The 27,342-nt window shown below is 39.5% G+C and overlaps 1 protein-coding gene across 1 annotated transcript in view; it reads left to right on the forward strand.

The window, feature by feature from the left end:
- The window catches only part of nav1b (neuron navigator 1b), a 485,995-nt gene that overhangs the window by 110,393 nt on the left and 348,260 nt on the right, over positions 1-27,342 (forward strand). The window contains exons 4-5 of the mRNA XM_052034603.1: positions 1,665-1,773; positions 18,154-18,293. Of these exons, the coding sequence (XP_051890563.1) occupies positions 1,763-1,773; positions 18,154-18,293 (151 nt within the window). The 5' untranslated portion in view covers positions 1,665-1,762. The remainder of the gene's footprint in view (positions 1-1,664; positions 1,774-18,153; positions 18,294-27,342) is intronic.

Genomic DNA, 27,342 nt, shown 5'->3' on the forward strand with positions numbered 1-27,342 from the left:
GAAAATACTGGAAATATTGGGCAGGTCAGGCAGTGTCTGTGGAAGGAAGGACAGAGTTAAAATTTCTGATCGAATGTCATTTTGTCTTAACTGGCAAGGAGAGAAAACAAGTTCATTTTTAAGTTGCAGACAGGGTGGGTGATGGATAGATTGGAAAAAAGAAATATCCCTGATAGGGTGAAGTCACAGTTGCTATGGCGATAAGCTGTTGATGTAGTAATTCGGTTGATGAATTAATGAGGGCAGTGGGAGAGAGGTAACATGAACAAAGCAACTTAAGAAAATGTTAGATGAAGAATGACAGTGGAGGCAATGCCTATGCATTGATGCATGGATGGCAATGATCGACTCTCGACCTTGTCATGGCTTTGCACCATATTGTCTGACTGCACTGCACTTTCTCTGTTACTGTAACACTACATTCTGCATTGTGTTATTGCTTTTCCCTTGTATCACCTCGATGTACTGATGTGATGAAGTGATCTGGATGGAAAACAAAGTTTTTCACCGTACCAATTATCCATTTACTTTTTTCCTTCCCACCATCTAGGAACCCCAGCACTCCTTCCAGGTGAAGCAGAAATGCACTTGCGCTTCTTCTAACCTAGTGAACTGCATTAAGTGTTCATGATGTGGTCTCCTCTTGAGTGGAGGAGCCAAACTGGATGACTGCTTTATGGAGCACTTGTGTTCAGTCCACTGGCTGACCCTGTGCTTCCTTTTGCCTGTTACTTTTATTTTCCATCCCACTCTCGCTCTGACCACTCTGTCCACAGCCTTGTGCGCTGCTCTAATGACCTGCATTAGAGTGTTGCTTATATGTACCATTGCTTAATATCACCTACCTGGTAATGATCATGGAAAACTTTCGTTGCAAGTTTTTGGTGAGCACCAAGCCAGATACAGATCAGAATCATTTCTATGAAGACATACAGCACCATGAGGTGTGAGGTTGTCAGTACAAGCTAGTCACCTATGCTTACACTTGCTGAAGATGCACGGAGTGGTTCTACTTCCAGCAGCTCTCACATAGGGGATCTTTTGTTGTGTTACTTAGTCTTTTGCCTGAAAACTTATACCTCCTGATGAAGGGTCTCAGCCCAAAACGTCGACTGTTCATTTCCCTCCAGAGATGCTGCCTAATCTGCTGAGTTCCTCCAGCATCTTGTGTGTGTTGCTCCGGATTTGTAGCATCTGCAGTCTTTCTTGTCTCCAACTTGTATGTTGGTTGCTTTTAGTTTCCTCTGTCCATTCTTGGTCCTCTGTCATTCAATGTTGGCAGAAATTTGGCTGCTTTTAGCATTTATCCATGCTGGCAAGACTTCTATCAGTTTGACAACTAATTTGCCTAGTATCTGTAGGTGAAAATCATTCTCCCTCTCCGATGATTGGATGTGCTAGATTTCTTGTTATGTTCCATCAACAGCATGATAAAGTGGTCTTCAGAATGTGGAAGGGTAATGTTTAAGCTGATGTTAACAAGCATTTGCTATTTACCAATTTGTTTTAACTCTCATCATTAAAATTGTAGATCTCATAAGAATTGTCCTTATTTTGTATAGCTCTCAAGACATTATGTACCTGGGGATTTTATCATATTAAAAAATTTGGGTTGAATTAAATTTAAAATTATAAATATAATGTGTGATTTCCTTTATTTCTAGATATTGGCAACTGGACATTAATGGCTATTGTCAACCCAATATTCCACGATCTGTTACAGAACTTTGATTGACATTTCCTCCCTCAAGAACACTTAGACATGCAGTCCAGGTAAGTACCACTCTGATATTCATGATTATACTATACTTTGGCTTTTTGTAATAAATTTTTGTATAGTAATAAATGAAAAGTTCTCCTTCAGATTCTAAGTAGCCAAGCGAACCCATGAGACTCGTCAAGTTATTTGTGTTGTTGAATATTCTTTTAAGCTCAGTATTTCCATCATTATATATGTGGATTTCACAGCTACGAGGACTTTGATGGAGTTTGATGATTTCTTCAACTGTGCTGACATCTTAATATGTTGACTATAAAGTGAACAGTGGATAATTGTCAAGGAATTACAGTGCCGCAGTATGGTTCAGCTGCTACCTTATGCTGCTGGAGTGAGTTGTTTGTGTTCAAGGTTTTCCTTTTCCTTAAGCTCCCTTGTGCAAAAGGCATTTGGATATTTGATTTTCCAAATATTCCCTTTCTCCTCTGGTTGTTTATGGATCAAAATTATACATATTAGTGAAAGATATGCAATATGGATACAGAAGAATGACAATCATTTCGGGATGCATATCCCGTGTGAGACCAGTGTATTGAGTGTCGATACTAGTCAGCTTATTAGTTACAAATCCATTCAGCAGTGCTACTTTTAGCAGCTATTATTCATGGGGTCAGATGCTGGGTTGACAGTCCTGTGCACTCTCCATTATCTACAATTACTATTACCATTAGTCTTACACTTATTTTTAAGATGGTTAAAAGCATAACAGCATGTGAATATTTGTTAAGCATAGTTAGAAAGAGAGATTCACCCTTGACCTCCTGCACTAAGTGCACTAAATTGCAACAGCTAAATGCAATACACAAAACACTGGAGGAACTCAGCACCTGTGGAGGGAAATGAACAGTCAACGTTTCGGGTCGAGACCCTTCATCTGGACTGGATGAAAATTTAATTCTTTTTTCTCATGTGACATGCCCCTCTGACTTACTGTTTTTTGCTTTTGTTGTGCCGACATTTGTCCTGATGTATCTCAGCAAAGTCACAATGTTCTTTCTCAGCCTGCCTCTCCACTGCTGCTGCTCCTCACCTCTTGGTGGTTGGTCATTGGACGATGGAGGTTCTCAATATCTCTCTGGATAGTTTGCAATGATAAATAAAAAGGTACGGGCACATCAAAGCTTTGTGCACTGTCTTTTTGGGAAAAGCAGCCAAGAGTTGCATTTAAGCATCGGGCAGATTGGTAAGGGATGGAGGAACAATTAGGGAACACTTGAATTATACTTACCTCAGAGATTGACAGTTTCCTCAACTGGACCTTCAGCGTGTGCCTGGCTTGCCCTAGTGCCAAATGGAGGAAGACTCTCGTACAAACAGAGCTCAAGAAGGTCCACCATGTTTCTGATGTGCCACCTTTGCAACTTTGTCCAAAGCGATAGATGAAGCATCTTTTAGTAGTCTACCATGATATTTGAATGATGTGTGGCCCGAATGCGGCAGAGAGGGGCTGTATGCTTCTGTGCATTTCACTCCTCCCCCCCCACTCCTGCTTCTCATCTGTGGCAGCTGTTATATCCCTTGCTGGCACTTGCATACCATTGTGAATGTGGCCATTCAAGGACTGGAGCCCTATTATGCTTGCAGTGCAGCTGTGCCAATGATCCTAAGGCAGCGAGCTGAATCTGTGCAAGTTAACCACAAAGCAATGTTTTGAAACTGCAACACTGAACTGATGGAGTTTCTAAACAATGCCTTCACTGTATTGATTCACTGCACCACTCTTTTTTGTAAGCAGGTGATTAGCTTGAGAAACAAAAAAAAACTTTCCAGAGTCCTGATTGATGACTCTATTTGGAAATCCACAAATGGATACAGGTTGATAATACAATAAGGATCATACCACTGCTAGATCACCACTGAATTGTGCCATTATAGACTGAAGTAGGGATTTGATTGTAAGTGGATGACGCTGTATAGCTCTGACAGTATCTCTAACATGGTAACCTTCTGACACCTTGCATAGTTTTATTATTGGTAGAGATGTAAAAAGGTAGATGAGGAGGTCCAATCCCAACATTTATCAGAAAAGGACAATTAAGAAGAGGAAATAACGTAATGTCTACAAATACATCATTGCAAATCAATAACGTTGGCTTATAAATTTTTTTCCAAACCTCAGACATACTTTATACATTGGCAATGCATTATGGGCTAATGCATGTTCCCTCCACTGAAGTATTCTATTGTGGATGAGGGCCCCACTGAAGTATTCCACTATGCTCAAGGCTGAAGGGATTGTGTGGATCATGTGGTTGGGGTCAGGATGGATCAGGATGGGGAAGGATGTGTTGGATCTTTAGTCATGGAAGGAATTGGAATGCCAGGGTTGGATTGGATCAGAGCATCATGGTGGGGGAACTGGCAATCAGACATTGGGGGCTTGAAATTGCATTGGGGATTCTAATGGTGATGGTGGTGTTGGGGGAAGTGTGCTCAAAGTACTCCTCAGGTATAGGGGATAGGTGAGAATGAGGAGTAAGTATTGAACTTAAAAGTGTACCTTGGATAGATCTGTTCATGGGCTGTATCGCCTTAGACTTGGTTGGATAAGTCCTCTTTAAGTTACATAGAAACAGGCCTTGCGTGAGTTGTCAAGGCTCAATTCAGAGTGACTATTCCACACCATTTGTCACTGTTCTACATAAAGTCACTGTTCTACAGAGATATTTCTGGACCACTGTGTTCTCTCTGATGGCTGATCAAGATTCTGCATGAACAGTTTACCACTAGCTCTGCCTAAGGAAGGGTTTTGCATCCACGAGGTAGGCAAGGCTGATTCTGTTGAATACTATAATTTACAAAATACAGCGCAGCATTAATACCATTCCAGCCATTCTACTACTGTACCTCAGACCACATTTATCTACACCAACTGTTTGTTTTTATCTTAGAATGTTTCAACAAAGCATTTAATAAGATAAAATTTTTATTAGTCACATGTACATTGAAGCATACAGTGAAATGCATCTTTTGCGGAGAGTGTTCTGAGGGCAGCCCACAAGTGTCGCCACACTTCTGACACCAACATAGCATTCTTACAACTTCCCAACCTGTTTGTCTTTGGAATCTGGGAGGAAACCAAAGCACTTGGAGGAAGCCCACGCAGACACGGGAAGAAGGTACGAATTCTTTACGGACAGCGGCCGGAATTGAACCTGGGTCACTGGCGCTGTAATAGCGTTACGCTAACCGCTACACTACCGTGCCTGCCCTATAATATCTTTGCAAGCCAATTATTTATTGCACTAACACTTCAAATCACCTTCCCCTCAGCAGCATTTATATTATTTCTTTCCTCCGATCTAACTCACTGAATGTGGCCTTGTTGGTGGCTCCAGTTAAATGGCAATAGAAAATCATTGCAACATTCTTTATATTAAGCTAACTATTTCATGTTGCTATCTGTAAAGTACTATTTTTCCTGTCTTTTAAAGATTTTTGGCTAATTTGGTCCATAGGTAATATCGTTTTGTTCATAGAGAATATCATTTTTCTTCATGAGAAATATCATCCTTGCCTAGTCCTGCTTAGCCTATTTTCCCACCATTCCTAGCTGAGAATGCTTCAGACTGCCAATTGTCAAGGGATGGAGACTTCGCTGGATACTTGACAGGGGTTCAGAGTCACAGGGATTTGTCAGTCTCTACAGTCAACCTCCAATAATCAGAACTCTAGGGAGTTCAGTAGTGCCAGACCAGCAGATTTTCCAGACTATTGGATGTTAGCCTAATAATTCCCCAAGTCACTATTATTTCACTTTTTTTTCCACATGTTACACAGCAGTATAATAAATCTTGGTGAATTTAAAGGGAGCAGGAAATATGCAAGATCCTAGCTCCAGCCTTAAACCTACCCACGTTCCTGTTCGTGTTCCAGATCCAAACTTCAGCTTTGGCTGCACGTTTGGACCACAGTCCAGACTTTGTCCTCAGGTGTACAAACCCCTGGCATTGGCTGCACACCCTGCTTGCACTTTGGACCCGCAATTCACACTCTGAACTGGGTGAGCCTGATGCTGAATTGTTCAAGATTTCTGAACAATTTGATGCTGAATTATCAGAATTTTACTGTGGGCCTTTTTTCCCACCATCAAATATGGCATTCTTTATGTCAATCATATTTCCCCCATACCTCTCCCCATTTGGACTTTGAAACATCTAATGAACATAAATGCTTAGAAGTGGGAGTCCTTTCTTATTTGATGTGCCAAAGATGCATGCTTCATGCCCAATTGGATGACCTGCATGAAATCACAAAATTGGTCAAAAAGCCAGTTTAAAAAGTCATGGACAGAATCGTTAACCACACATCTCCTGATGATATCTGCCTTTAGAGATCACTGCCACAGCGTCATTCCTCCAACGAGCTTCCCACCGGAGAGAAACAGTTCAACCTACTGCTTGGAGATCACTCTGGCTTCAGTCATTGAGCTGCAGCACATAGACAATGCTTGTGTCCGCATATGTTTTGAGGCTGAACCCCAAATCATTATCAGCTCATTCACTGAGGTATGCGAGACAACAGGCCTTGCATTAAACATCCACGAAACATAGGTCCTCTGCCAATTTGTCCCTAGTATAAAACACCGCCCTCCAACAATAAAGGTCCATGACAGGAAACTGGGAATTATGGACAACTTTCTGTTGCTAAGGAGCCGCTTCTCAGCAAAGACAACCATGGATTCATGACTACCTCTGGTTTTCCAGCACAGCCTGAGGCCAATTGATGTAGAGAGTGCCTGAGCAGATGAATTCACCAAGGTTATGGTCTACTGAGCAACAATGACCCCTGTAAACCCCAAGTAGGAAATATATTTCATTATATTCAAAAGCTGGCTTTGCATTATTTAGAGACACAAGAGGTTCTGCAGATGCTGGAATCTGGAGCAACACACACAAAATGCTGGAGGAACTCAGCAGGTCAGGCAGCATCTATGGAGGGAAATAAACAGTCGACATTTTGGGTCAGGACCCTTCATCAGGACGGACCAGAGTCCTGAGGAAGTGTCTCGACCCAAAATGTCGACTGTTTATTTCCCTCCATAGATGCTGCTTGACCTGCTGAGTTCCTCCAGCATTTTGTGTGCGTTGCTCCTTGCACTATTTGTCAAGGACAGTTGATCACCAAATTGACATACCTTCTTGGACTTGTTGAATTGGCCCCAAAGGCATGTAGGATTGAGTTACATGGTCTACAATAGCTAAGGTCAAGATCATCATGCACAACTCTCCTTCCCAAACAGAAAATACTGCACTAAGTAATTCATGCTTGTTTACTCTTTCTTCAGTGATACCACATGCCACTCAGATGATTCCCTGCCCAAATAATCTACAACAATATTAAATATATTCCCAAATTTTAATTGACAAGGGAATAATGAGCAGGGCATCACTGTTGAAGTGATTAAGATTTGGATCATTACCCAATGTTCAGTATTACTGAAGAAGAATATAGTTCCGACTAATGATCAACTGGACCATGAGTGGATTGGCATCAATCATTGTCACATATGTCATAAAATATTTTATGAGAAACTGCACTGCTCATCAAGCCATTGTGAGGAAGCCTTGCCAACAGTTGCTTGCTTTATGAATTGTGCTTGTTCATTTGCCTCATGACCAGCTAATGACTCCTTGCTGGGTTGGGAAGGGAGTTAAGTCGTGTCTCCTGAGAACTGAGCAAGAATCAGGATGAAATGCTGAGCTCCATTTGTGGTCATGATCCTCATTATGTGCTGGAGTGCAGTTTATTCCTCCTCACTCTTTGCATGTCATTGAAAATTTTGGTCTTGGCAGGTCTGTTTATTTCTGGATGTTGTGCTCAGCCACCAAGCAAATCCTTCCCAGGCCAGCTTTCTTAAACAATGAAATACTTGGTGTCTGTGATTTGGCAGTGCACGTTAGTATAACTTCACTGATCTTAGCTGTGCAGTGAGGGAGCCACACTCAACAGGAATGCGAGCTGGAGAAATGAATCCATAATGTTGAAACACTATCTCTGACGTGTTCCTTTTGATGCAGCTCCCTACTGGAAGTAATGTGGAGAGTAAGTTATTCATCTCAAGAGTAGTCATGATTTATTTACTTTATGTAACCTACTACTGTTTCAAAGGCCAGGAGAACTAGATGGACGTCTGCTAAGGAAGCAAGTGCTACCCACTCCATTGAAAGCTGTCATGTCTCATTAACGTGCACGATCAAGGGAAGAAGAGTGACATAATGATGCGTACATGCAACCAAGGGTTAGGTTTGTCAATCTCATAAGAATCCCCTATGGCATCAGATTCCAATCAATTGCTCAGCATGGTACTCTTTGTGTCTACCTTGTTTCTGTCGCATTTTAACATTACAGCCAGTTTCCCCTGAAGGGAGCCGTCAGCCGTTCAGCAACTTGCAGTGCCAGATAACGTCACCCCTTGGGTCTTCTCAATTCATTATTCTGTATGTCTGGAACATCAAAAAGTTACCATGCATTGCTGTATCAGGCTAGCCTCTGGGTATGGATGGTACCTAAAGAAAAGTTGGCCCGGCATGCTCAGCTCCCTTTATTATTTCTACATCTTTATTTGAATGTTAATAAATTCCCATCCATCAATTCAGGAGTAATAATGGGAGCAAATGAATTCACTCCATTGTTGTTGGTTCTCTACGAACTACCTTTTTTAGTGACTTAAGTGACAGGTCACTTTTGATGTGATCTATCCAACACTTTCTTAGTCCTCCTCAATTTCCTGTTAATGTGTTGCTGTATGGAGAATAATTCTAGCTGCTTTTGTTCTTAAAATATATGCAAATATCAATCCTGCTGAATCACTAAGCATTTTGTTATCTGGTGTACTGTTCAACATCTCTATAAACATCAAGCTTGCTCCCTTCTGCATTAGAAAATCACATACTTCATTGGCTGGTGGATAATATTGTGAGTAATGCTGTGTAAAAAGCAAATTTAGTTTCATTTTGCAATAAATAAAACTATAATAGCTAATAATCTTAATATGGATCTCTTGTGGTTCTTGTATTTGTTATACTGTTTGTTATATAAACTACTAAGTTGGTATTGTAAAATATAAAGGCTTATCAGTGTGTTTTAGAATTTTATATGAAGCCTTGGTTGTGTGCTTGCTGAATCTGCCACTTATCATATTGTGGATTGCAGACCACAATACCTAACCATCAATGAGAGCTTTCTGAAAAATGTTTCAGTTCCGTTTTTACCTTGCAGGCTTCAGGTCTGAGCCAATCATGGTGCACAATGCTTAGTAACATTTACTGAATTGAAGAATGCATGATACATTTAGGAACTGTTCACTTCTCAACTTGCATTCTTCTTTTCCAGTTTTTATTGCCCATTGATCAATCTCTCTGTTCCAAGCATCCATGGATGTATTCAGTTTCCACCTATCCTGGATTTGCTCTGTATCTTCAAAAAGTTTGTGTTACATTCCAAATGTGTTCTAAAAGGCTATGGTGAAGTTGAAAAAGACCATGCGCAGTAGTTGGTACTGATCCCTGCATTTCTCTTTGAGTTGTTGTGTGGTGAAGATCATGTCCACTGTGTCCCTAGATGAACAAAATTCACACTGTGATTTGAGGAGTGGCTCCTCAACTGCTTGGAGGAGGCACTTAAAAACGACAGGGAATGCATGTTGGTATTTATTGTTCAGAACAGTCAGGTACTTTATGGGGGGAAAAAGGGAAGGAAGCTGAAAGAAACAAAATGATACTTGCATTTCACAATCTCAGGGCAGAGTTAATTGCCTTTAAAATTTATATGAGCACACCAGCTAATTAACACATTGTCACACAATTGGATGTTTGAAGGGATGTGGGGAATTGGTAAAACTCCATTCTGTGACCATCAGACCTGCAGAATTTAATTCTCCATCATGTGTGAGAGGCTGACAGGCAAATACATGGCAAAGAAGAGGAATAGCCTTAAAAAGCCAAATACCATGTATTTGGAAGAATGTGTATTCAGGGCTTTTCTGAGATTGTTATGCTGATCTTTGAACTATTTGGGTTGAATTTTCCAAGGCCTTGTACCAATGCAGGAATTTCTCATGTAGGGTGTAACATATTTCAGAAAAACATCACGGCCATTTTCAGTGCATTAAGATTATTTGCATTTGACATTCTGGCATTGAACCGTGTGCATTCCTTTGACTGGGAGTAAATCTTTGGGGGCTTAGTCTAGTAGAGGCATCATTTCCTGTGAGTCAGTAGGCTGTGGGTGTAAGCACCACAATAGTGACGTGACAATACTATCAAGGCCAACACTCCCAGCTGGTGTTATGTTTTGATACAAGTGGCTGATTGGGCAGTTGGTTGTTAAAATGAATTCCTTGGCTTTTGGATCTTTCAGTGTTGCAAAACATACCATATAATTTTATGTACTTTTAGTATGATTTGAGACAAAAAGGTTCTACATTTAAGAATAATCAGTTTAGAGTTCTTTTCAGAAGTAGTTCAGAGAAGGTTTGCTGGACTAATATCTGAATGTCTTATCAGAAAGGGTTGGACTGACAATGCTTGTGTCAGCTGGAGAGGGGATTTAATTGAAACAGGTAAAACCATAAAAGGTTTGATCAGTTGATTTGGAGAGGATGCTTCCTTTCGTGGGAGAGCCAAGAACTAGGGGGTCACTGTTTAGAAAGAGGTCATCCATTAAGACAGAGATGTGGGAAATTTTTTTCTCTTAGAGAGTTGTGAGTCTTTCAAAGTTTCTTCCTCAAAGCATGGTAGAAGCCGAGTTCGTTGAATATTTTTAAGGCAGAAGTAGATAAATCTTGATAAGAAAGGGGGGAGTGGGGGGAGGAGTTATTGGGGAAGGATAGAATGCCAAGTTGAGGTTATGGTCAGATCTGCTATGTTCCTGCGAGGTTTAGGGGTTCATATTAGAATTTTTATTAACAGGAAGATCAAAACCATAAATCGAATTTGTCCTCCTTTAAAGAGCTTCAGTATGCATTCACTAATGCCTCTGGGCTTGTGAAAATTACAGTTGGGAAGTGTAGGTTTAACACTTGCAATATCTCCAAAGGACCATGCTCTGGAGAAATAGATTTTGGCAGACACTGAAAAGATTGTAATGGAAAAAGTTTTTTTGGCAAGGATTTTGTGTTTTCATTATAACGATTGAAATTGTAATGTCTGTAGACTCTTTCATGTTGTAAGGCTGTTTGCAGAGGTAGAGCTATCAACAGAATACCTTTCATTGGAGCAAGTAACTCGCAACAAATGCTACAACAATACATTGAAAGTAATACCATTTGGTACTCTCAGTTTTGAAAGGGATGTTTTTACCTTTACATAAATAACTAATGTGGTGCTGCCTTGCATATCTATACAAGGTACATTTATACTTGTATAGATATGCAAGGCAGCACCACATCAGTTATTTCTATATTAACAAATGAAAGCAGAATCAGGTATCCTCAAGAACAACAAACATTTCTTCCACTTACATCGCATCGTAGCATCAAAATCATATCAAGGCATTTAATGGGAGCATTCTCAATCAAGATTAATTCTCAATTAATCTCAATCTTGATTGATTCATAATCAAGATCTCCCTGCTTCAATCTGAGGTTCCCACCTGCTTTAAGAAGACCACTATCATCCCAGTACCTAAGAAAAACAAGGTAACATGCCTTAATAACTACCAACTGATGGCTCTGACATCCACCATCATGTAGTGCTTTGAGAGGCTGGTCATTGGCACACATTAACTCCAGCCTCCCAGACAACCTCGACCCATTGCAATTCACCTACTGCCAAAGTAGGTCTACAGTGGATGCCATCTCCATGGCCCTACACTCATGTCTGGAGCAGCTGGACAGTAAAGACACCTATGTTAAACAATTGCTTATTGACTACAGCTCCGCCTTCAATACTATAATTCCAAGCAAACTCATTACCAAACTCCGAGACCTGGGACTCAACACCTCCCTCTGCAATTGGATCCTTGACTTTCTGACTAACAGACCACAATCAGTGAGGATAGGCAGCAATACCTCTAGCACGATTACTCTCAACACTGGTGGCCCACAAGGCTGCGTCCTCAGCCTCTCTACTCTACTCCCTGTATACTCATGACTGCATGGCCAGATTCTGCTCTAACTTCATCTATAAGTTTGCAGATGATACCACCGTAGTAGGCTGTATCTGAAATAATGATGAGTTGGAGTATGGGAAGGAGGTAGAGAGCTTAGTGACACGGTGTCATGACAACAACTTTTCCCTCAATGTCAACAAAACAAAAGAGCTGGTCCTTGACTTCAGAAAAGGGGGCAGTGTACATGCACCTGTCTACATCAATGGTGCTGAGGTCAAGGGGGTTGAGAGCTTCAAGTTCCTAGGAGTGAACATCACCAATAGCCTGTCCTGGTCCAACCACATAGACGCATGACCAAGAAAGCTCACCAGCGCCTCTACTTTCTCAGGAGGCTAAAGGAATTTGGCATGTCCCTTTTGACACACACCAACTTTGATTGATACACTATAGAAAGCATCCTATCTAGATGCATCATGACTTGGTATAGCAACTGCTCTGCCCATGACTGCAAGAAACTGCGGAGAGTTGTAGACACGGCCCAGCACATCACGGAAACCAGCCTCCCCTCCATGGACTCTGTCAAAACCTCTCGCTGCTTTGGTGAAGCAGCCAACATAATCAAAGACCCCACCCACCCTGGTCATTTTCTCTTCTCCCCTCTCCCATCAGGCAGAAGATACAGGAGCCAGATGGCACATACCACCAGGCTCAAGGAGAGCTTCTATCCCACTGTGATAAGACTATTGAACGGTTCCCTTATATGATGAGATGGACTCTTGACCTCACAATCTACCTTGTTATGACCTTGCACCTTATTGCCTTATTGCAATGCACTTCCCTGTAGCTGTGACACTTTACTCTGTATTCTGTTATTGTTTTTACCCTGTGTGATGAATTGATTTGTACGAACGATATGCAAAATAAGTTTTTCACTGTGCCTTGGTACAAGTGACAATAATAAACCAATACCAATACCAAAAGAGGCCTGGTCACAGAGTTAGCTTTTAAGTGTCCTGAAGCAGGTAGAAAGGCAGAGTTGTTTTGGAAGGGATATCTCGAGCTTAGGGCCTTAGCAGCTAAAACTACTGCCATCAATGATGCAACAATTAGGCCATCTTAAAAGGTCAGAATTTGAGTAGCACAGGGCTGAAGGAGATGACAGAGAAAGGGGGAAACCTGAGAATAAAGATGAAGATCCAGTGTAGGTCAGCATGTGTAAGGGCGATGGGTGAATGTGACCTGGTCTTGGAAAAACAGATTGGAGAGATTGTTGAAGGGAGTGGCAAAGGATGATAGCTGTGTCTTGGTGATATGAAGTTGTTAGTCATCGATTAATTAGAGATACTTCCCCTCCAAAACAAGTGTCAGAACTGGCAACAATTGCAAACTGCCCACACTTGTCACTGGCACTCGGAAAAAGTTCAGGTTTCTTTTTTGCATTTCCCTTGACATTTCCGTTGACGTTGACATGTTGTCAAGTGCTGCCTCGATCAAAATATTGAGGTTCTGAATCCCTTGCGTAATTAATAGATGGGCTAGAATGAGCAGTTGAAGCAGCTGAAAGAAAGTGGTTGCTGGAAGAGCAACTTCCAGTGCTTCTCCAGCTGTCAATATGATTAAAGGTTCTGAATGTTGCTCAATGTTCCTGTTATTCAAACTATTAGGCTGGATCGCCCAACCCGCTGACAGGTAGTTATTGCATTAATTGCCACTATTTACCCACGTTTTGGTGGGTGGGATGGCTCAGTGGAGGTACTCACCTTTCCTAAACCTCTGATGCTCTGTGAATCAATTAAGCCAGTCTTTTTCCATGTCGCCAGCACTGTCCAACTTTCTTGCTGTTGTGACTTTTGTTCCCTCCGCCCCAGTTAGCATCAACGTTTATTGAAACACCTGGTAGCAGGAAGGATGTGAAGGTCCTATTCTCTGGTTATTTTGGGTGCATTTGATTCTAGGATTGTCTTTGATTATCCATGATATATGGTAGTTATCTTGAAGTTTTAAGCTTGTACTGTAAAAAGCAACTAAGAGGTTTCACTTTGAACTATTTTGGATCTGCCTAGTTCATTTTCATCTGTAGTATGAAGTTAATCTGAAGGAATGAAGTTATTTGTGATGGGTGATCATTATTAGTATGTACATTTTTAAAGAATATTACTTTATGGTCAGTAACCTCGAATGAATAAAACAATGTTTCGTACAGCATGAGAACGTGTGTGTGTCTTTTAATCTCTCAGGCCTCTTCCACCATTTAATGTGATTATGTCTGATCTGTGACCTAATTCCAGGTATATTTCATTTCCCAATATCCCTTTAAATCTTTGCTTGGCAATTATCTATTGATTTCAGATTTGAAATTAACACCAATTGCCATTTGTGGGAAAAGTTCCAAACTTCCAGAACTCTGCATGTGGAAGCTATTTGTGAATTCAGTCCTGAAAGATCTGGCTCCAATTTTCAGACTGTGCCCCTCTAGTCTGAAACTCCCTGGCCAGCAGGAATAGTTCTATCGCCCAAACAATTCCCCTTAATACACTGAAAACTTCAAACAAATCACCTTTTAATCACTGGATGGTCTTTATGTGAGAAAGCCATTGAAGAACTCTATTTTTTGTTAATTCAACCCATGTGCTTACATGCTAACCATGGACAACTATTGATTTAGGTATCACTGTAAATGTAGTAAGACTGTGCCAGATAGTGCCTTAAATGAGGTAACAAAGGCAAGTGTGTAAATTTGATTTTGTGTCAAGGTCAACACCAAAGATAAAACTTTTTTCAGAACAATTTCCAGTGTAGATTTGATTTATAATGACACAAATTTGGTGTGTATGAATTGGCTTAAATATTTAGAACATCTGAGATAAGGTATTCAACGGGGAGTAGAGATGGTGCAGAAAAGGCCAAAAATAAACAAAACAATTTTGCAGAACTGAGGACACAGGGAACCAAAGTAAGTTAATGTTAAAATTGCAGAGCATGAGATTTATTAAAGTAAAGCCACAGAAGTAAGTTGATAATACAAAACAAATCAGAGAACTGACAATAGGTGAGGAAATGATGGGGGTCTCTGAAGATTGTCTTATCAGTACTTTGCATCTGGAAGCCTCAACTTCAGTCTTCACAGTTATCTTAGAGAAATATAAAATGAAGGCACTCTTTTCTTCGGCTTTAAATAGGCAGAAGTTATTTATTATTGCTTTTAAGTACTTTGGAGCATGTTTGATGATATACTCATTTTATTTTTTACTTCTACAGATCTCACCCAAAGGCAGTTTATAATGTGTATAAAGCCTAACATGACATAGGGTCATAACACAACTGCCGGGGAATTCAGCTGGTTCATGCTCTGCTTTTGGACTCAATGTGGAACATAGCCGGGAAGTCTGGCAGATCTCCGCCAGAAAGTTGGGACTTCTAGGGTCTGTACTTCAGTTCCAAACTTCCTGTCATTTATGGGGAATAAATGCAATCCATTGGGAATGAACTGCTGGCAATTCCCAGTGATTTTAATCTTATTTTTATAACATAAGTGTCTGTGAATATTCTATGATCTTAATCAGTGGCTCCAACAGAGCCGATCTCAGGCTGAACTTGGAGTACTGTGTGTGGTTCTGGTCACCACACTATAGGAAGGATGTGGTTTTACTGGAGAGAGTGCAGAGGAGATTCACTTGGATGTTGCCGAGATTGGAGGACCTAAGTTATAGGGAGAGACTGGATAAGTTGGGCTTGTTTTCCCCAGAGCAAAGAAGGCTAAGGGGTAATTTGTATAAGATGATGAGAGGAATGGGTGGTCAAAATCTTTTTTCCATGGTAGGGGTATCAAAAGCAAAATGGCAAAGGCTTAAGGTGAGAGGTAGTAAGGAATTCTTTTACGCAGAGAATAGCTGTTATCTGGAACTTGTTGTCAGGGGAGGTGCTGGAATCAGATACAATTACTACGTTTGAGAGGCATTTAGATAGACACTTAAATAGGCAAGGCATACTAGGATACAGTCCTAATGTGGGCCAATAGGATAAATGGAATTAGTATAGATAGACATAAAGGTCAGCCTGGACACGGTGGGCCGAAGGGTCTGTTTCTGTGCTGTACAGCCCCATGACTCTCAATGCAAATTGGCGTCCAGCAATACAATGTCACCCTCATTTTTTCCAACTTTTCTCATTGCAATGTTGTACCTTATTTTCAAAGCTTGCTGCTGGAGTGAAATTAATCTGTAGGACAAAAAAAATGTGAATCCCTGCCATTTCATTCTAGAATCGTGGTCACCCCACATTAGTCATTAAGCAGCACTACGCAGATGATGAGTGAGTATGCGCACATTTGGAGACTAAGCTCCAAGTCATAATTGATTGTGCAATGAATAATAGAATGTGGGCCTTATGCTTAACATCCACAAAACACAGGTCCTCAGCCAACTTTCCCTCAATGAACAATGTTTTTCAACAATAAAGATCCATGATGAGACCCTGGGCCTTATCGTAGGAGCCACCTCTCAGCGAAGGCAGACACAGGCGAAGAAATCCACCATTGTCTTCAGTACACTGGCACAGCTTTGGGTCATTTGAGGACAAACGTGTTTGAATCTCAAGATAAGACTCATGGTCTACCAGGCAGCAGTCATGCTTGCTCTTCACGAGGTCTCTGAATTATGGGCGATCAGTAGCAGGCACCTCAAAGCACTGGAGAATAATTATCAGTATTGTTTCGGACTTAAAAGCAGCTTCTTCCCCACTGCTATCTGACTTCTGAATCAATCACCTCTTTCATATTCCCTTCTCACTGGTGCTTTCATGTTCTCTGCCTCTCTCGGTTATTCTATTATTGTCACTTCAGCATTTCTTATTGCACTACTTCAGATTGCATTGCAACCTTTGCACCATTTTGCTGTTTTGTGCTTGCTGTTGTATATATTGTTGTATTTATTTTACCATGTTTACACTTTACTCTGTGAGCTTCATTGTGAGCAAGGAATTTTATTGCACCCTGGTGTGTATGACAATAAACAAATCGGAATCGGAATTTGAACGTCCTCCAAATCCACTATCAGAAAATGTGAACCGCCATCAGTATCCTCTCCCAGACCAGCATACCCAGCACTGAGGGCCTAGTTGCACTTAGTCAGTTCTGATGTGCAGGCTACATTGTTTATAGACCCAAAACCAAAAGCCTGATACAGCTATTTTCTGAATTATGTTACAGCAAGAGATTACCAGGTGGACAGAGGAAATGGTTCAAGGATATTCTCAAAGCCTCTTTCCAGAAGTGGCCCAACATAAAAAGTGGAAAGAGCACATTACTTTCCAAAGTACCCACCTATCAAGCACCACCTGCCTCACCTGTGGCAGGTATTTGGGCCGTACACTGGCCTCATCTGCCTCCACAGAATCAAAAGAACTGGGCTGGAAGCAGGTCATCTTCAATTCCAGGGGACTACCCAAGAGAAGAAAAGATGCTCCAGAGAAAACAATTCAAGTCTGTCCAACCTCTCCTTATAGATAATGCTTTCTAATTTGAGCCTGTCCTGATGAAGGGTTTCGACCTGAAACGTCGACAATTCCCTTCCTTCCCCCAGATGCTGCTCGACCTGCTGATTTCTTCCAGCAGATTGTTTGTTGCTCCAGAATCCAGCATCTGCAGTCTCCTGTGTCTCCTCTCTCTCATTTGAATCTGGGACTATAGAAATTTTGTTAGCTGTAATTCTCATTTGGTTTATGAATCGCTCTTGTATAAATTATGCCTTTCTTTCAAGTAGTTAAATAGACAATCTTTGGTAAGCTCTGGTGAACAAACCAGAAGAGGAAATTGCTGATTCTGGGTATGAATCTCGGCCTTTTGCATCATTATTTCTATTGCTTTATTTCTAGCTACTGTTCAACCATAGGATTAAGAATCTGTGCTCAGCAGTGCTATGCTCTGCTTGTGATTCAGTAATAGATTGCTTATGCTAAATACTAAAGTTGGCTTGGGCATCTGCCTGTTCCCACCCCACATATATCCCTCTTAGTAATTGTATTTTAGTACATGTAGTTAGCATTAAGATGACCACTGAACTACATCTCTTAATCTAAAATATAACACATGATATGTAATCCTGCAGACATATCATATTTCTGAAGAGTGGTGAGGTAATTTCTTTAACTTTTAGTCTTAATACGTGGATTGGCATAATTGAATGTTTTTTTTTCACTTTGCTGATTTCAGTGCTGCTTCCATTTGTGGTTAAACCCAGAATGTCTTGTTACTACTGCGCAAAGCATGTTCTCTGTTATGAATCTGCTTCATATTTACACTCAAGCCAGAATGTTTCTTTCTTCAGGATTCCTGGCCCCACTACAAGGGCAGCCGCAGCAATCAGCAGCAATTCCAAGTCTCTCACAACTATGAACAGACAAGGTCAAACTGTTAGCTGTTTGAATAAGCACAACGCATTGCCGTGCAAGTCCGGGAGTCAGAAAGGTAAGGACTAAACATGTAATAGTACATCTTAAAAGTTAGCTGAATTTGAAGTGTACCTAAATTAACTCAATTATCAAGCAACAAAGTTGGTAGATCTAGTCTTGATTAAATTGATAATAATCAGGTTACTTACAGGAATGCAAATTTGACATAATTTTTTGCTTGCATAGGTTTTTATTTCTTGTCTTGCATCAAGATGCTGTTGAAGATTTTGTATTGTAGTATATGGAATTACTGTTCCACCAAAAATATGTTCAATCAAATAATATAATCATTCTGAATATAAGAGAAAAAATGATATTGAGTGAAATTCAATGTCAAGTATAAAGCCAGAGCATCTCAGCACTAAGATCTATTAAACAGGGTGTGGCATCTTAAAAGGTGCTTTTGCACTGTTATTCAAGGATACTATTGCTCTCCATGTCCAGTCAGTTAATTTGTAACATTCTTTACTAAGTGATATTTTTATGCTGTTAGCTGTAATTTAATCTTTTCATTGATTTCATACCAAAGCTACACATGTAGCTGCATGATAAAAATATTGTTGTGGTATAAACAGCTATAAAAAGGTAAATAGCTGTAGCTAAGTAGTGCAACGAAATTCTAACTCTTCTCCAGCCAAAATGGTTCAGTACTAGTTCTATTTTAATGGCAATGGAAGTTAGAAACAACTTTTTACTTCCTATTGATATCATGTGGAATGGGGCAAAGCACACACACACTCAGATACATAAACTGAATTGAGCTGTAGTTAATGATTTCCAATTATCTGTCATACCTCTTGTAATTAGGAAGAGATGATGAGATAATTAGGTTTCTTTTATCACAAAATGCAAGTGTGAACCACTCACTTAAAGGTAGTTCAAGGCTCAAAAGCTTCCACATTGGCTGCACTTGCAGACGGTGAAAGTGAGTCACCTTTTCGAACTACTGCCCCAAGTGTCACTAATTACTCTTACAACAAAAAATCACCAGATTATTATCATAATATGTATGTTACAGACGAAAGTTTTATATTAAAATTCCGAGGTAAGAGAACTTTCATAAAGCACCCTTGATTTTACTATATAATCAAAAATTTTAATCTTCCAGTGATTAATGAGATCTACTTGTAGATAAAATTAATTTGAGTTAGATATGTGGTTCCAAGGAAATCCATGGTCATGAAAAATTTTGCAATGCACTTTAGTAAACTATGAAGGATTTAAATGCTTGATCCAAATGTTTTTTCCTGTGTAAAGGTGAACTTTCATGGATTGGCAGTCATGGTACATTTACGCTATAGCCTCTGAGGTTGAATGTAGCTTAACTGAGGATGATCTGAATTGAAAGGGATGTCAGAGAATTCATATCCACAGCTGCTTCAGTCAGTTCATGTGCTTGCCAATATTGAATTACATGCCCAAGGCATATGTTAAAATACTTATTCTGGTTACAAATGCATATTTCTTGATGTGTTTAATATTTAAATACATATCTTCCATTGGTAAAGTTAGAGGGATTTTTTATTTTGCCTTGTTATTGTCATAGAGTTTTACAGCATGGATATAAGCTCTTTGGCCCAACTCACCCAGGCCAAACATGGTGCTTTCCTGAGTTAGTCCTATTTACAAAAAAATGTCCCATTGGTACAAAATAATTTTGCAACAGACATACTTTCCATATGCATGTCAGAAAATTGTGCCATACAGCTGTAATGTAAGCGGGTCTTTTGTAACTATTAATAATGTTGCCAGTATTCAAGATATTGTAAATGCCCATTAAACTGAAGTATTCATGTGGTAGATAAACATTAAAAGGCACGGCAGTATTCTCAATAACTATAATTAACATTATCAAAATCAAATATGAACAAATTGCATAGTTCATTAACAGTAAACAGTCGAAGGATTGTATCTTACAGCAAAAATATGCAGACAGGGAGAGCTAGCCAAAAGCTTTAACAAATATGCTATTGAATATTAGTATTTATTTATTATGGTAGGAATGGTTTACACCTGAATCTTAATTGTGATTTTGTGAAGCAGTGATGCAATTGCCCCTTTAATAGTTTTCCTGCTGTTCATTTCCATAGAAGGCAATGGAAATAGAATTTGGGAAAGATGTAAAATGGGCAACTTAAGCAATCTCTCGCAGTTCATGCTATCACTGAAGGTCAAAATGGCTGCCAATCAAAAAAAGACAACTTTAATTATGCTTGATTTTTCAAGCTTTTTTTATAATGTTAACAACTAGAGATACTTATGATATTTCTGCAACTGTTACCAGATGTAAAATGTTAATACATAAGTCTTGATCTGATCAAAATATATTTTACAGTTTTAATAACATGTTATGCTCACAATATTTAAAAACTTTTCAAAACGTTATGTAAATCACCATTGTTATTTGAAAAATCACTTGGAATGGAATATCACCTAACATGACATAACAGTGTTCTTGCATCAAGACCAGATGTTTGCCATTAGCCATTTTCCCTTCAAACACAAACTTAAATTGCAAGGTGCCAAAAGTAATTACGGAAACAATCAAACTTAAGGCTTTTTTTCCCAGTATATTTGTATATAGGAAAGTCATCAAGGAAGTATTAGAAAATTGCATGTGTGGGCAATGTTGTTTAGATATTGTAGTTTTTCTATTCTCACTTCTGCTATTTTTTAACTCTTAAATTTTTCTTGCTCTTTGTGAGCACTCTCATCTCTGAGTCACTCAGTGGAATTCATGTTCTACCACCGAAGACCTGAACATAAAAATTTAGGCTGATATACCAGTGCTGTACAGAGGAGTATTGCCCACTTCAAAGTGGCCTCTTTTGGATGCAGGGTAGACCTGGGCCCCACCTTCCCTCTAGGATTGATACCAAAAAGCACTGTGGCGCCCCTGAAGAAGAACAGGGAAGTTACTCCAGATGCATCATCTCTGAACCAAATTCACAAAAGAAGATCTGGACATTATAAAACTGGTGCTGGTGGGGACCCCCTTGCGCATGAATTGCTGCTGTTTCCTACATTATATAAGAACAATCACTTCTAAAGTGATTCATTGACTTTGGGACGTTGAGAGGCTGAGAAAAGTGCAATGTAAGTGCACCATTTTATCAGTTTCTGGATTTTTCTTTTTCTTTCTCTCAAGTTATATTGCCTTTTTCCATCACTAATAATTTTGTTACATTTATTCTTTGTACTGGCCATTGTTTCCTGAATTTTTTACTTTTGCTATTCAGTCTTTGGGTCATTGGTAAACTCTCTGATAGGTTATAAAAGCCATGAACAAATGCATGCTAAATAGTTAAGAACCAGCACAAATCTTTGCATGACACCATTGGTCACCATTTGTCTTCAATTCCATGAACTTCGGCTATTTATCTCTTATACCGGAACTTTCAATATCTAGTGGAAGCCGTTATAAACTATATCCATGGATATTCCTGTGTTTCACTTTAGTTTCTTTCTCAAAAATGCAAGTAAGTTTGTTAAACATTCCCCACCCTTTACAAATTCATGTTGACTTTCTTTAATTAACTCGCATTCTCTTAGGTTTAAGTCATTCTTTCCTTCAATAAGATTCTTTCATTCCCTGCAACAGATATCACAGTAATTAGGTCCACAATTTCCTGATTTCTCACCTTTCTTAAATTAAGGAATCAAAACTGCAGTCTTCCAACCTAAGAAAGGCAGAAAGCAGATAAGTAAGTGTTCCCATTCTAATCTTACCTCCATAGACTAGAGTCTGTGATGTGTTGAATTTTGTGCTACATACCTTTCAAGGACAAGTGCCTGCTCTTCAGATAGTACAGATTGTTAAAAGAAGATGAAATCTTGAAACTCCCAAGCCAGATTTCAATAGTGTAAGAGAAGCCTGGTGAAAGTAGATTGGGAGCAGATGCTTGAAGGTAAAATGACAGCAGACAAGTGGAAGTTGTCTAAGAGAGAGGTAATAATAGTTCTGGGCCTAAATGTCTTGGCAAGGGTGAAAGGCAAAGGTAGCAAGATTGAAAGTTTGATCAGGAAAAAAAAGGAAGCAGATGGCAGGTATGGACTATTGGGATGGAGGTAGTCACTTGAGTATCATAGAGTGTGTAGGAGAAAACACGGTAGCGTAGCAGTTAGTGCGACGCTATTACAGTGCCAGCGATCGGGGTTCGATTCCCGTCGCTGTCTGTAAGGAGTTTGTACGTTCTCCTGTGTCTGCGTGGGTTTTGTCCGGGTGCTCCGGTTTCCTCCCACATTGCAAAGACGTACGGGTAGGTTAATTTGGGTTTAAAATGGGTGGCGCGGACTCGTTGGGCCGGAAGGGCCTGTTACCACACTGTAAATAAAAAAAAATTTAAAACAAGAGAAGAAATTAAGAGGACAAAAAGGGGCCGTAAAATATCTTTGGCAAGTAAGATCAAAGAAAATCCCAAGACATTCTATGTATTCCAGAAGCAAGAGGGTAGCCGGGGAAAGAGTGGGTCCCCTTAAGGACCAAAGGGGCAATCTTTGTGTGGAGGCAGGAGATGTGGGGGAGTCATAAATGAACACTTCTAGCAAGGAGAGGGTAATGAATTCAGAGAGGGACACAGGGATAATCTGAAGCAGGTCAATATTAGGAAGGGGGATATGTTCGATGCATAACAGTTGATAAATCTCCAGGGCTGGATGAGATCAGTTTAGATTGCTTTAGTTATGGGGATAGATTGGACTTATTTTCTCTGGAGTGAAGGGGATTGAGGAGTGACCTAATAGATGTATAGAGGTATATATAGATAGAGTAGATAGACAGAATCTTTTTCCCATGGTAGGGGTATCAAAAACAAGAGGACATAGGTTTGAGATGAGAGGAAGGAGTTTTAAAGGCTGTCTGAGGGGAAGGCTTTTTACCCAGAGAGTGGTTGATATCTGGAACTTGGTGCCAGAGGAGGTGGCGGAGTCACATACAATCACTACGTTTAGAAAGGCACTTAAATAAGCAAACAAAAGGATAAGGTCCTAATGAAGCCAATTGGATTAGAATGGCAAAATGGTTGGCATGGATGTGGTGGGCTGAGGGGCCCATTCCTGTGCGGTACAACTATATGGCTGTATGACTTGGTGGAATAAACACTGGGGATTGTTGGAGGTTCAAGGCACAGACTGTGAAATTATTGACTTTGAGGTGTTGTCCGTAGGTCATCCAGGTTTTACATCCATGGAGGTGTGCTGAGATGATGAGTGTATTATGGACTTGGATCATTGTGTCCTTCTGTAGATTGTAATATTGTTCATTTTTTTGCTTAGTCGGGGAATTAAGGGTTATGGGGAAAAGGCAGGTAGGTGGATCTGAGTCCACGGCCAGATCAGCCATGACCTTATTGAATGGCGGAGTGGGCTCCACGTGCCAGATGGCCGACTCCTGCTCCTATTTCTTATGTTCTTATGTACTTATCTTCAATAGCTGACATCTGCTTTTAGTTAACGATTCATTCAGTACTGGTGGAATCAAGAACTGACTGAATTGTTAACCTATCACGATACTAGATTAATCCAGCCTGACGACTAAATTAGAAACAAGAAAATTAAAATCTGCACTTACTTCTAATTGAAAATAAAACCTAATTGAACAGCTTACCAGGCTGTGGCCTCCATTCAATTTGTCTTGTCTTTAGGAGCCTTGCATTGTGTCAGGCAAAGCTTTGTGTTCAGGTGGTCTGCTGCATGCTGAGCATTGTGTGGCAAGGTTCAGGAGGCTCACTCTAACATGGCATTCTCTGTCACACTTGCCTGACAATTGCCTGAGATGGTGCTAAGTTTGCTGGCCGCTCTTTTCTCGGGGCTCTCCCTAAGCAGCTGAGCTTTCCATTTAGCCTTGCCTCTGATGCACTCCTGAAGCTGTCGGTGTCCAGGGACTGATGTTTGGTGGCTGTCTCCCAGTTTTCTACCGTCTTCGTATCTCACTTACAGTTGTAAACCATGACACTGTCAAACCATGAATGAGATATATACAGTTTTAGCCATCTCTGAGCCTGTAAGTGTCTCTCATTTAACTTGGAAAGACAATATTACTTAAATTGCAAGAATGTTTCATTTATCAGACTAAATTAGGTGAATTTGTGTTTTTGAGAATATTGAAACTTGGATCATTTAGCTACAACTGGCCATGCAACTTTCTTATTAACTTCTGCTCAAATGTTTAGTTTTGCCATTCACAAGTATAAATATTTAGTCGGTCTACAATTTGTCTTTAGGCTATATTTACAAGCACTAACTCATTCCATTTTCAGACAAGAAAATCTGTAACTCTTTAGTTGATAAAACTGTTGCAATGAACAGAAACTAAAATTGTAGTACTAAATACTCAAAATTAGCTTGTGCAACCTTAATAATTATTTTGTGGTTTACATATACGTTTATTAGCAAAAAAAAGCTAAGGAGAAGAAATGGAAGAACTCTATGGGAATGAAAAACATATACCTAAATTTATTTTCCAAGTCTTCTCCATTTATTTTCATATTTTAAATCCATATTTCCTTTCTGCATATAAATAAGGTCATGTATATTGGACATTTCAACTGCATTGTATTTTTTTGAAGTCTTGAGGAAGAATATTTTCTTTGGGTAGTAGAAGTGCAAAGCTTTCCCATACTACATGAGAGTAATAATATCTTGGGAGATGGTTGTCATTGGGAGATCTGAGATTTCTGTCCATTTCAAGTACATCATCAATTGGTGTAATGTCGACGCAAGAGACTGCAGATGCTGGAATCTGGAGCATCAAACAATCTGCTGGAGGAACTCAGTGGATCAAGCAGCATCTGTGGGAGGAAAGGAAATGTTGATGTTTTGGGTTGAAACCCAAAATGTCGACAGTTCCTTTGCATGACCCATTGACTTCCTCCAGCAGATTGTTTGTTGTGTGAGTATCATGTCGCTTTATAGGTTTTGCAAGTTCAAACTTTATGAGCTGTCTTGCAAGCTACTTTACCTTGTAGTTAATTAGAGTGAACTAGTTGAACAATGAGCAGGAGATTTAGGAATCTGGTAAATACTGAAAATGTTGCACTGAGTATATTGAAAGTTTAAATCTTGTGATACAGCATACAAAACAACAAATGTACAGTATATGTCTCGAAATCAACATTAAACTTCAATGTATCCATTATATGTAACACTCACTTTCCATTTTACAGTGGTTGCAGCTTTCTTTCCTGGATAGTTTAGGGAAACAGTTTTTCAGTCCAGACTTCCTAGATAGCAAAAGTCATAAAAGTTTAGTTAAATGTTGGAAAATCACACAACCAAAGAGGACTTTGAGCTCTCAGGCTGTTGTGCATTGTGAACATTATAGAAGCAATGGTTTGATTCCTCTGGTTGATTACTTGATGTTACCATCTGACGACTACATGTAGACAGAGATATGCTCTGAAGAGCTGACCTACATTTTTCCACAGCCATCAGCAAGTGGGTATGATTGCTATCTTTCTGCAATGCAATGTATTGAAAACCTTACCAATTGTACAGAGTCAGAATCTTTTTCAGGAATTTTTTTTTGTGCTAAGGATATTTCTGACTAAAGCACAAGTTTCTGCATATTTATATTTGAACAACAGATTTGAAGAATTGAAATGCCATATAAAATTAGAATTATGGTGAGCATTACCTCATCACTCTCCCATATGGAGTATAATTTTTTTTGTAATAAACTATGCTATTTCTTGAATTCTAAGGGCTAGCCATAATCCTTGGATTCCAGCAGGTTGAGGAACCTGCTGTTACTCATGATTATCCAACTTTTTCAAGTAGTCAACTCAGTAATATCACCCACCAATAATTAAAATGTTATAATAAAGCTGCGCAAACACCAAGGAAGTATATTACAGTGATGTTAAACATGTACAACAATAACTATTAATAATACTTAATGGTATTAATTTTGATTGTGTATGTTTCACATCACTAATACAGTGATTTTTAATATAATTTAAAATAAAACAACAGCTTCTGTAATCAAAGGACAAAAATCAAGAGGCAACAGATCCTGCAAGTACAAAATAAAATCACAAAATGCTGGGAATACTCGGGAGCTCAGGCAATTTACCTGCTCGTGTTCCCTAGCCTGTCTTTTGTCATTAGTAGGGATAATTTAGCTACATCAATTGATGAAAGATGAAGATAGATATAATTAATTAGTTCTTTAATCCAATTTCCTAATGATAGAGACCAATAGATAAAGGAAAATGGAAAACTAGGGAATGGAGTTATTCCTGACCAAGCTAATCCTTGAGGTGTTACAGATGAGGAGAAAGCATTAAATGCTGATTGCACACATCAGCACTTTGGCAATAGTGAAAAATGATTCCCATTTGGAAATAAAATTGATGAGAGAAATGTGTGTGCATGCAAACATCTATTCCTCTCTCTGCCTTTCAGGAAGGGATATATTAGCATAGCTCCTATCCACGGTCAGATAGTACACATGAAGAAACTAGGATGTAACAGATTTCCATCTCAGTGTTCTATAATTGTCCCAGTATAAAAATGCTGTAGTACACAACCCGTTATCTAAACAGTTCACAACCATGACCTGTTAACATATCCGGATAGTTTGGAAATAGAAATAGGCCATATCAAGATTCTTTTTGGTGTGAACTGTCACGTTTGTCATGTGAACTGAACTGCTTGCATTTATTTCAATGTTCTTAGTTAATTCATGTGAACTAGTGCTCTGTTTTTCTTTTAGTAATGAAACTGATAGAAGAGCATTGACCTGAAACATTGACACAGTTTCTTTCTGCACAGATGCTCCCTGGATGAAAGGTTATTGACCTGAAATATTAACCTTGCCTCGCAGATATTAGCTAATCTGCAGTGTATATCCATCATTTTCTTATTTTTACTTGAGGGATTTTAAGCTTCTGAAGTATTTTGCTTTTGTATGAATAAAAGTAAATTGCATTGAATTTTACAGATATTATACACCAAGGGGAAATACCCAGAAGAAAAAGAATAGCTGTTTAGAAAGTACAACAGTGTGACTATTAAGCTGTGAATAATTGAAAAAATAGATTGAATGGAAAAAAAATGATCGTACA

This window comes from Pristis pectinata, chromosome 20, assembly GCF_009764475.1.
Source record: "Pristis pectinata isolate sPriPec2 chromosome 20, sPriPec2.1.pri, whole genome shotgun sequence".
Lineage (NCBI taxonomy): Eukaryota > Metazoa > Chordata > Chondrichthyes > Rhinopristiformes > Pristidae > Pristis > Pristis pectinata.